Consider the following 12,094-nt stretch of genomic DNA (forward strand, 5'->3'; position numbering starts at 1 on the left):
TGGGTGATGGTGGGTCTCAGGCCCGGGCTGCTGCGACTGGTGTGACCGGGTGGTTTGTTTGTTTGTTTTTTGTTGTTGTTTGTTTGTTGTTTGTAGAGGTCCTCCAGGGTGGGGTGGGGTGGGGCGGGATTGGTACCTTCTGGGGGTACAGTAGCTCCCGCAATATGGTCGCTGCAGGCCCCGAGCCTGGTGGACATCAGCCCCTCCTGCCCTGTGTTGGCTCCCAGGTAGCGGGGATGCCTATTGCAGCCAGTCCCTGGCTGCCTTCTCCGGGGGAGAGTAGCTCCCCCCGGTGTATATCCCCATACCCCTCTCCCTTCTGGCTCCTGTACACAGCACACACTCACACATGAAGGGTTTTGGGGGCGTGTGTGTTCGGTGGGGTGTAGTGGATGGGGCCACGTAGGTGGTCCCCTTTGGTTGCACTCTGCAGTTCCCCGCCCCTGTTTTAATTACACCTTAGACATTACTACTTATCAAACACACACTCACACACACACATTAGGTCTTGGGGGGTGGTTACACTGAGTGGCATCTGGTGGGCGGGGCTCTTTGGGTATGTAGGCTGCCCAGAGGGCCGCGCTCCCAGTCCTACAAGTTTGGCTGCCCCTCAACTTTAATCGCTCACTATTAAAAAATATTGAAGAGCCAGAAGGGTGAGGGGAGGGGTCTTCTTCCCACACCCCTGCTTCCTGGTTGCTGCTCGGGGCGGGAGGGGCCAAGAGGATTAATTAATTGTTCTGCTGGTTCGGGGTCTGTGGTGGCTGGGGGGCTGCTGGCCCCCTGGTGTGCCCGCTGCACTACACCCCAGCAGAGTTGAGGGAGGGAGGACGTGTGGATGTATGGGACGTGAAAGTGTGTGTGGTAATGATTGGGCCTGGATCTGGGACTTGCTGTCGCCTGGCCTGGCCTGCCTGTGCTTCTCCCGATGGGGGGGCGGCATTGCCTCTCCCCGCTGCTCGCGACTTCACCCACCTGTGGGCACGTCTTGGCTCCCAGGGCCAGGGGCGCTGTGGCACTTGGCCCTCCTGGGTATTGGGTGGGGCCTCTGCCGGGGGGTTTGGGGGCGCTCGGGCTCCCGGGGCCCAGGTCCAGTGCACGGCCCATGTCTGGGCGGCTGGGACCTGGCGGGGTCGGTGGGCTGTTGCCCCTGGCTCTCTGAGGGCCTCTGCCCTATGCTTATGGGGGCTCTGTCCGGGGGCTTCCTCTGCAGTCTTCTGGGTGGATGCGTGGTTGTCCCTGCGGTGGGCTTCCTGGGTTCTGTGCTCCGTGGGGGCTGCTGGTGGCCTGGGTCTTGTGGCCCTCTCTGCCTGCTTCTGATTGCTGGGGGGGGGGGGGGGGGGGGGGGGGGGGGGGGGGGCTGTGGATTGTGGCCCTGTACACTTATACACTCATAACTAACCACGGTTACTATGTAGGTCCTGTGCCATGGGTGTTGCATGTTCTCACACACACACACACACACATTTATTAGCCCAGTAGCATGCTCGCTAAGCAGTTGATGTATTATCATGTCGTCTCAGGTCATCTATATCCACAGCTGTGTTGTATGCGATTGCCGCTTCTTGTGCTTGTTTTTGTTTGTTTGTGTGTTTGTTTTTTCTCTGCTTGTCTGCTTTGAGGTGCTCCTGGTGGCGCTAAGGCTGGATTCCCCTCAGAGGCCATGGATTGTTGTCTGTTTTGTTTTTTACAGGTGTAGCAGCTGGTTGTCTGGTTTTTGTTTCTATTTTTGTTCTGTTTCCTCTTCTTTCCTCTTCTTCTTTCCTTGTCCCCCGGTCCGGTTCAGTTCTATTACATGTTATATATTGTAAACAAAAATAAATAAATGGGCATCAAGGGGAGCTTTACATTTATAAAAAAAAAAGAAATGTGATTGGGAGCACGTGTTTTGATGTTTTTCTGCCCATATTCCATCATCTCTTGTCTTTCATGTTTTTTTATATCAAATGCATCTGTTCTTCACTCCAATTAACTCCTATTTTCTACATGAACCAAATGTGCTGCTTACCAGCTATTTTTTAGGTGTCTGTACAATAAATGTGTCTGCTTTTTTAAATAACTCCACATTTAATAGAAAAATTCAAGTATTTAAGTGGTTTAGGTTTATGCAGTTCTACAAAGTGAAGTGTACATTTGCTCATCTTTTTCAGTACTTCTGGTTTGAAAAATTGGGCGGCACAGCAGTAAATCCTTGACATCCTTGCACCATGTATCATATGCTCTTTTTTAAATTGTTACAACCAAATCAACAGTGGGTTACTTAAGTATTAGAAGTTGTGTGCACTTTAGACTTTGTGTCAGCTGACATGTTCTATAAGAAAAGCATGGTATTATTTTACTGCGTGAAACTTGTGCTTCCAATGTCTACTGCATTATAATGTCTGGTTCAATGTTAAATAGCAGGTCATCATTGTCCCTTCTAATCTCCAGCAGCAGGGCTGTCTCTTCCTGAAGTGCTCCCTGCAGGTCTGCTGTATTCATCAGAGGTCTGCCATTCAGTTTCACAATAATGTCACCATCTTTGATGCCACCTCTGAAGACAGAGATAAACAACATGAGACTTGGCACAGGTCGCACATTCATTTCAATTAAAAAATTAGCAACAAACTGTGAAACTGTGTCTGAAGAATAAACCTACTTCTGTGCAGGAGAGTGAGGAACAACCTCATGGACATATATCCCACTGGTAACATTGGAGAAGTCAGGGTTCTGTTGTTTTAGCTCTTCAATTAACCTGGAACATACACACAATCATTCAGATTGTTACTGTAACTCTAAAGTTGTCATTACTGCATAACATTTAACCGTCATCCACAATGCAGACCAAAAGCAGTAATGCACTTCCACCAAATGCAAAAGCATTGCAGTTATAAATGGGGGATGCAAAATGCAAAATAGCTATTGTTGGTAGGTAAACAACATTAATGACTTTCGCTAAAATCTAACATGTCACTTGCATAGCGTTCCCTTTTTTCAAGACTGGTTCTAGTTTTCTTGATTAATTACAGCAATCTTTGACTCTCTTCTCTTTACTTTTTAAGTTTATAAAGAAAAAGACTCCTTTTGAATCGTTTGTTACACGGTGTAACCAGGCGTAACTAAGTACAGTCACATGTCTGATGACGTCACATGCATACCTTTTATTCAGATTCAGTTTAGTTCCAAAACATTTGACAGAGCTGCAGTTTCAAAAGAATGAGGGACACAGATTGGCACAAATCGATAATATTTGCACATATTTAGTGTACTTTTATCCATTATTTACACTCTTAAGGTCTGAGCATCTAAGGGTATGCAGGACCCCGATAAAACTATAGCTTTTTTTATTCATTCTAGATAAAAAGAAATCACATGATATAAAGGCTTTCCCATGCAAAAAATCTAATGAAAACTTGCAGACCTCTCAAAGAAGTGTAAACTGTCATACAGGTCTTGTGCATGGTTGTGGCAAAATGGCATAACAAACTTATTAAAGTACCCTCACCACTGAATTTTTATGACAATGAAAGAAAATTGGAATACATATATGAGAGCCCAATACCTAAACCTAAAGAGCATCTTGTCTCCATTTCGTGAATACAACAGGAAGTCAATCATTTATACTAAATATCCAATTTTTGCTATTTAAAGGTCTATTTAAACAAACTCATCTTGTAAATTAGACAATTTTAAGAGGAAAAATTTACCTAGTATGTATGATGTGCCCATATAGCTTCCTAAGGAAACAATAGACAATGACAAAAAGGAAGGTCAGAAAAGGCTGACTTGTTGATTTAATTCAAACCTGTGCTTTAAAGCAGACCGCAAGAAAGCTGGAAAGAAAATGCCGTTCAACTAATTTAGAAGAATTTAAATTCGAACTAGAACTGCTTTGATTATTTTATCATTGGTAGAAGAGAATAAGAACAATCCCAGGTTTCTTCCAGCCTCACTCTAACGTGGCCAACTAATGCTTAAGACCTTGATATGCTTGATCTTCAGTATTGAGAATATTTTGATGACAAATATTGATTATTTGATATGCAACAGGAGGTAATTGTTTAAGAGTTAAAAATGCTCAAAAGCTCATGCAACTTGGCACACGTGAGAGAGACCCGGTGGCTTCTTTTGTATATTTAAAAATATTTTAATGTAAAATTTTGATGTGTGTGTGTGTTTTCCATTTTTTAGTTTTGTACTTTCACAAATTTAACCTTGGGATTTAGATCAACACGTGATTTAGACAACCTTATATTATTATCTTTTTCGGGCTGGTTAAACAGACTCATTTTAGGAATGAAGTTACTGATTCGTCAAAGGGGTTGCATAGTGGTGTGGTGGTTGGCACTTATACCTCACAGCAAGAGGTTTCCTGGTTTGAATTGCGGCTGGGGGGTTGCATGTTCTGCCCATAAACTGACCCTAGGAGTGAGGGTGAGTGTGCATTGATTTTTTGTCTCTTGTGGCTTTGTAATGGACTCAATGGCGCACCCTGCCTCTCACCCGAATCGGACTGCAAAGAATACTAAATAGTCTGCCTTAAGGTGTCTGACTTTGGGAAAAAAAAGTAAAAACTACTGCATTGTAGTTCTGACAAAAATTTAGGTTATTCTTTTGATGGCTAATAGTTCCATTCCATCCATCTGAATTCAGTGAGCCTCCTCTGACACTGTTTGGAGTACACCAGAGAGGCTCGCCTCACACAGCCATTTTGAACTGGATGCTCAGTATGGCGTGTTTTTCTTGATATTTATAGATGTTGTTCTTTAACAATATGACACATTTTACTCTTCGATTACAGTTGATCTCATCCAGTTCAAACTTAGTCAAAAAAATGAGTTTTTGCCAAATAGTATTTGCCTTGGTGATATGGTGAACGCTGACATTTCGCCATGAAACAGGAAATCATAGCTGAGGTGTTAAAGTTGCTCCAAAACTAATGAAACTTGGCACACAATTGAACAGTTATGCAAAGGTCAGGGTGGGACTTTACAAAATGTTCATACAGTGTTCCGTGAAGGCTATCATTTTGCCATTATCAGTTTATCAGAACAACAAATCAGATTAAATTTGTGTAATTCACATATACATTGCTCAATTTTGCTCAATTTCATAAACATTCCAGCCTCAAGACACTCTGAGGCCAATATTTGCTTGCAGTTTAAGCGCTACCCAGTGGTAATGAGAAGTCTGTTCAATATTATAAACATATAATGACATGTAGACATTCTGTAATCCCCCATAGTGGATTCAGGAAATGATGTAACTCCTTTGCACAGTGGTTTGGCTTAGGAGACTCACATGTGCTGATATAAAGATGGAGGGGGGCCTCCTGAAATGTTTTCGAAGAAAGAAACCCTCCGACAGCACACGTTACATCAGGCTTAAAATCATAATTTAATACAGGTTCTTTTAGCGCTGACCCTAAGTTGTAAGCTGCTTTTGGCAACAGAGGACAAGCACAGTCTTTCCACTTGTCTCAGTTTTAATCAGCAAATTTAAAACTTAAAAAGAAAACACAAACTTTTGTGAAAGAAGGATTGGGCTGTGAAAAAGCCTTGCAATAGTTACATGTACAGATATAATTCAAACTAGACATAACTTAAACAAAACAATAACAATGTAGTTTTCCTTCTGAAAGAGATCTTCAATGATTTATTAACATTGGGCCTCATGCAAGAACATTTTTGTATTCTTATTCAAAAGTGTGGTAATAATAAGAAATAGATGAAAAATAGTATCGTTGTAGAAAAATAATTTGATACCCATGTGATCAGATATGTATGTTTTTTCATACATCAGAAACATCATTCAGTTAATGTGAAGACTAAAACTGACTAATAACCAGGGATCTAATTCCCAATGTCTCTGTTGACGAATAAGTCAACACTGACGCATGCTATACATTGGGCCTCATGCAAGAACATTTTCGTATTCTTATTCTAAATTTCTCTCACTTTTTTCGCATGAAGGTCTCATACAAACACGTCAGAGTCAACAAACATTCTTTACTTCAAAAGTGTGTTAAGGACCTGTGTAAATGATGAATGCCACTCGTGCGTATTTAAGTGCAAGTGCACGAGGATAGTAAATTTTCATATTCCACGCCCAAAATAATACCATATAAGGCTACGCTTCCTCTCTCCTGTACCAGGAAGTGTTGAGTGTTGAGTCAAGAGAATGGCATCAAGGCGCAAAAAGAACAACTTTACAGGCTCTGACATTGAAGTTCTGCTTTCAGAGATCCAAAAAGGAAACTCTGTCATTTTTAGCAGTGTCAGCAGTGGAATTACGGGACCTACTACAGTGAAGAAATGGGAAGCAATTACGAGTGCTGTTAATTCCGGGTCACCTGTAGTTCAAAATGTCACCGAAATAAAGAAGAAATAGTTTGATATGAAAATGGCTGAAAGGTTCCTGTGGCCAAAAATCCAAGGGTAGTGAGGACCTGGACTTGTGGTGGAATTGGGTTTGATCGGCGTGTTTCTCTCTAGAGTTGTGGCTCTAGCATAGTCTTGGCAATCTAAAGTGCAATGTCAGCCATTCGTCTGTCTCCGCAAGGATATCTACACAGTCTCAGAACACACGCTCTCTTCCAAGAGCCTGATGCGCTAAGGCATCCAAAAGTAGCAAGTCAGCCTCTGGTTACACTTCCCATTGACCTTGGTATATACAGAGTCAAATTAACCTTCAATTAGTGCATAATTTAAATCCAACAGAATAATGTCAGCATAATTATGGGGTATAATGTATATATTTATCTATGATTGCTTCAAAGTAATTAAATATACAATCCATTAGACAAGAAAACTTGATTCAAATAACAGCGGACTATTTTATGTGACTCCTACGACAGGTCTGGATCACGTGTAACTTCTGGTCGTACCTGAAAGAAAACGCATTCATGGGTACCACTGACGTCACATCGACGAGACCGCCGCCATATTTGTGTCTAATTTGACAGTTCTCCTCAGTTTCGCTATGGCGGTACACACCTCACACTTGAACGAGACGGAGAGACAACGACTGGTTGCGACCCATATTTATTACCCTCAACAATATTTTTTGTCCACTACCCTCTGCAAAACGCCTGCCCCAACTCACATTCAGGGATATTTATGTATTGATCCACAATACCTCCCCCTACAGCCGAGACAGCCTGAAGGCTTTTAAGAGCACGGATGCCTACCAGTATGCTGTTGCTGGATGAGTGAAGGAATCACGGATATTCAATTCAATTCAATCTTATTTATATAGCGCCAAACTACAACAATTGTCATCTCAAGGCACTTAAATAATATAGTCCAATTCAAGCCAATTGGAATTCAATTAATTGTGATCATAATCCAATTCATTCATATAGAGCCAATTCAAAAAAATAATATCCTAGCTAAGGAAACCAACAGATTGCACCGAAATATGGCATCTGGACACAGCACATACAAATAATTCAATAACAGTTTTTAAACGTGTGGTTTTGGTAGTAGTTTACCGTTACGTTACCGTGATTGCAGCCAACCACTTATTCTACCGGTCTATGTCCTTTGGGATGGAATAAAACTGCATTTCGGGGTTTCTTTGTCAACTGCTATCACAGCCAACAGCACAACATATTCCTGGCATATTTCAAATAATGTCAATTTTCGGTCTCTCGCTGATTTTCCTCCTACTCTACTTGTTCTGGTAACGTGACAACACTGTAACCTGTGACCTGAATGCTACGGGAGGACACAAATATGGCGGCGTGAAAATGTAGTTTGTCATGTGGTCCTGATGGACACGAAAAACTTGGTGAATGCGACAAGTTCTCTTAAATCACTCGTACGCACAATTTAAGAACAAAACTGTTCGTATGAGTGCATCTTGAATGAGACCCATTGATTATATTGAATCAATGGGCTGTAGGCTACAATGCTGAAAGTAGAAGCACTTTCTCAAAGTGTTCACAGACCTACTCACTGCCTTAATCATACCCTTGACCTTGTGCTGACTTATGGCATTGAGAGTGAACAGTTAACAGTGTTCCCTCATAACCCTGTCTTGTCTGACCATTTTTTAATAACTTTTGAATTTACATTACTTGACTATACGGCTTCTGAGAAGAATTTTACATATAGAAGGTGTCTATCAGAGAATGCTGTAACCAGATTTAAAGAGTTGATTTCATCATCCTTTTCTTCACTGCCATGTGCAGATATGACAGAGGACGGCTACCTAAATCTTACTCCAGTAGAACTTGACTCTCTTGTTGACAGCACTATAGCTTCAATGCGTACAACACTGGACAATGTTGCCCCTCTGAAAAGGAAGGTAATCAGAAGAGGTTGGCTCCTTGGTATAATTCACAGCTGCGTGCGTTAAAGCATTCCTCTAATTTAGAAGAGTCTCAATTAGTCTGGAAAGATAGTTTAATAACGTATAAGAAAGCACTTCGTAAAGCTAGAACTGCTTATTATTCATTATTGATAGAAGAGAATAAGAATAATCCCAGGTTTCTTTTCAGCACTGTTACCAGGCTGACAAAGAGTCTGAGCTCTGTTGAGCCATGTATTCCTTTAACTCTCAGCAGTGATGATTTCATGAGATTCTTTATCAATAAAATTGTTTCTATCAGAGAGAAGATTAATGGAATCCTTCCCACTATTAGCACTGATGTATCATCAAGTAGAGCAGCTTTAGAAGTATCTTTCAAACCTGATTTGTATTTAGACAGCTTCTGCCCAGTTGATCTTTCTGAGCTAAACACAGCAATAGTCTCTTCTAAACCATCAACTTGTATTTTAGACCCAATACCAACCAGACTGTTCAAGGAGGTTTTCCCCTTAATTGACACTTCCATATTGGATTTGATCAATCGGCCTTTGTTGACAGGATATGTACCTCAGACTTTTAAGGTTGCTGTAATTAAACCTTTACTTAAAAAACCTACTCTTGATTCAGAAGTGTTGGCTAATTATCGACCTATATTCCAATCTCCCTTTTTTGTCTAAAGTTCTTGAAAAAATAGTTGCAGTTCAACTTTGTGATCATTTACATAGAAATAATCAGTTTGAAGAGTTTCAGTCAGGATTCAGAGTGCATCATAGCACAGAAACAGCACTGGTGAAAGTTACCACTGATCTCCTCTTAGCCTCTGATAGCGGACTTGTTTCTGTGCTTGTCCTGTTGGATCTCAGTGCTGCATTTGATACGATCGATCACAGCATTCTGTTACAGAGACTTGAACATGTTATTGGGATTAAAATGAACTGCATTAGGCTGGTTTAAGTCATATTTATCTGATAGATTCCAGTTTGTTCTTGTAAACGAAGAATCTTCCTCACACGTTGGAGTAAGTCATGGAGTTCCTCAGGGTTCTGTGCTTGGACCGATTCTTTTTACTTTATACATGCTTCCATTAGGTAACATTATCAGACAGCATGGCATAAATTTCCATTGTTATGCTGATGATACTCAGCTGTACTTATCTATGAAACCAGATGAAACCAATAGGTTGGTCAGACTACAAGCATGTCTTAAAGACATAAAGACCTGGATGACTCAGAACTGTCTGCTTTTAAATTCAAACAAAACTGAAGTTGTTCTCTTTGGACCTGAGCGCTTCAGGGAGAAATTGTCTAGTTATATAGTTAATCTAGATGGTATTTCCATGGCTTCTAGTTCTACAGTGAGGAACCTTGGAGTTATTTTTGACCAGAATTTATCATTTGACGCACATATAAAACTGGTTTCTAGGACTGCCTTCTTTCACCTTCGTAATATTGCTAAAATCAGGAACATCCTGTCTCAGGGTGATGCAGAGAAACTAGTTCATGCATTTGTTACTTCAAGATTGGACTACTGTAATTCCTTATTATTGGGCTGTCCCACATATTCTCTGAAAAGTCTCCAGCTGATCCAAAATGCTGCAGCCAGAGTTCTGATGAGAACTAACAGGAGAGATCATGTTTCTCCAGTTTTAGCTTCTCTTCAGTGGCTCCCTGTTAAATTCAGAATAGAATTTAAGATTCTTCTTCTCACATATAAAGCTCTTAATGACCGAGCTCCATCATATCTTAAAGATCTCATTGTAAGATATTTTCCTAACAGAGCACTTCGCTCCCAAACTGCAGGTTTACTTGTTGTTCCCAGAGTTTCGAAAAGTAAGATGTGAGGTAGAGCCTTCAGTTATCAGGCCCCTCTCTTGTGGAATAAGCTGCCAGTAAATGTCTGGGAAGCAGACACCCTTTCCACTTTTAAGATTAGGCTTAAAACTTTCCTTTTTGATAAAGCGTATAGTTAGGGATGGCTCAGATAATCCTGAAACATCCCATAGTTAAGCGGCTTAGACTGCTGGGGGACCTCATCTGTCACACCTTTCCTCACTTTGCTCTCTTTTTCCCCCCGTTAAATTTCTCAATTGATTTTATGTACATGTGACATTATTGTGGTTATTAACTTGTTTTTCCCTGTTCCAACAGATATCCTTTGAATGGCGTTATGGTGTTTTTCTGTCTTCTCAAACCCTAGCTGGTCGAGGCGGATGACCACCCTTCCTGAGTCTGGTTCTGCCAGAGGTTTCTTCCTGTTAAAAGGGAGTCGTTCCTTTCCACAGTTGCCACAGGCACGCTCAGGACGGGAGATTGGACTGAAGACAAGTTTCGGTGCAATCTGTTGGTTTCCTTAGCTAGGAGATTATTTTTTCAATTGGCTCTATATGAATTAATTGGATTATGATTACAATGAATTGAATTCCAATTGGCTTGAATTGGACTATATTACTTAAGTGCCTTGAGATAACAATTGTTGTAATCTGGCGCTATATAAATAAAATTGAATTGAATTGAATAGAAGGCTATTATTTTCAGCTTTTCAATAAACGTTGATGCAAACAGAAGAAGACCTAAAACATCAAATTAGTTTTGACTGTTGTTACTTTAACTTTACTCTAACTTGCACTGTAAAAATGATTGCTTAAAGTGTTGCAAGTTACATAAAATGCCATCACTGTGTTCAACTTTCCTTTTGACATTTTTCAAAGAACAGACTGATTCACATCAATTATACTTACGTTGGTGTGATAGTCAACATCCTTATTCCAATGAAACGCCTCTTTATTGACCTCAGATCTTAAAGAAACACCAGATACAATTAGAGCAGGATACTCAGCAATGACTCTTTAATCATAGGTGGGTAATGTCATTGTCAGACTCACCTTTACTGTGCTTGTCAAGTGAATCATTGAGAAAGCGGGTGATCCTGTCTGAGGGAATGGCAAATGAGATTCCTGCAGCAACTTTCAGGGTGTTGATTCCGATCACTTCCCCGTCCTAAAAACAGCAGGGTAACATAAAAAAACTACCATTTACGTTTAGACTGACCCAATACCAGTGTCCACATTCACAGACTTTGAGTCAGATTTTCACTATGACCTTAAGGACTGAGATTGTGTTAGACTGTATAATGCAAGGCCGTAAGTTTGGTCTTAGCTTTGGTTGGGACACTTCCCAGCAACATGTTATGGTGTCACACCATAACGCCTTGTTTTGTGCAGGCACTTCTCCTCAGGTGTCGCTTGTCTAAGAACTGATTCAGGAGTGGCTCAGCTCTTGATTGCCATTGGCTCTCCATTGATTACCTGGATGAGTTGCACCTTGGAGCCCTCCTTTAAAAGAAGCTCACTGAGCTCACTTAGTGGGCTGCTCTCCTCACTCATACATCTCTCTGCTCTGCCATGACTCGTTGACAGTGAAACTGGATGCTTCTAGGTCAGGTATGTGGTGGGAGGTATGTGGACTTGGTAATCTGGGGTACCCTATACATTCTTGCCCATAGGTTATTCTAGGTCTAGCACACTAGTTATAGTGGTTGGCGCCACCCTCTGTATCTGTTTTGATACTAAGTTTTTAGATAAGCTGTGACGACAGGGGCTTGTTCTTTCATGTGCTGACCCTTCAGCCAATCAAATGGCAGCATATCTAACCTTGTTGCAATGCAGGTTACGCTGAATATTGCGACAAGACGGCACGTCCGAAAAATAGTTCTTTACAAATGCTTAATAGTATGAATGAGTTTGTGGAAAATATTATATTTAATGCATTATGTAAAAAAAGTTATATTAGAATATTATCAAAAA

At 41.1% G+C, this 12,094-nt stretch overlaps 1 protein-coding gene across 1 annotated transcript in view; it reads right to left on the bottom strand.

The window, feature by feature from the left end:
* Positions 1–1,864: 1,864 nt before the first annotated feature.
* LOC140282386 (serine protease HTRA3-like) overlaps positions 1,865–12,094 on the bottom strand; it is a 74,676-nt gene continuing 64,446 nt past the window's right edge. The window contains exons 7-10 of the mRNA XM_072376966.1: positions 11,174–11,288; positions 11,030–11,087; positions 2,639–2,734; positions 1,865–2,533 (exon numbers count right to left, since the gene is read on the bottom strand). Coding sequence (XP_072233067.1) covers positions 2,365–2,533; positions 2,639–2,734; positions 11,030–11,087; positions 11,174–11,288 — 438 coding nt within the window. The 3' untranslated portion in view covers positions 1,865–2,364. The remainder of the gene's footprint in view (positions 2,534–2,638; positions 2,735–11,029; positions 11,088–11,173; positions 11,289–12,094) is intronic.

This window comes from Leuresthes tenuis, unplaced genomic scaffold, assembly GCF_036924035.1.
Source record: "Leuresthes tenuis unplaced genomic scaffold, fLeuTen1.0.hap1 SCAF_22, whole genome shotgun sequence".
Taxonomy (NCBI): Eukaryota; Metazoa; Chordata; class Actinopteri; order Atheriniformes; family Atherinopsidae; genus Leuresthes; species Leuresthes tenuis.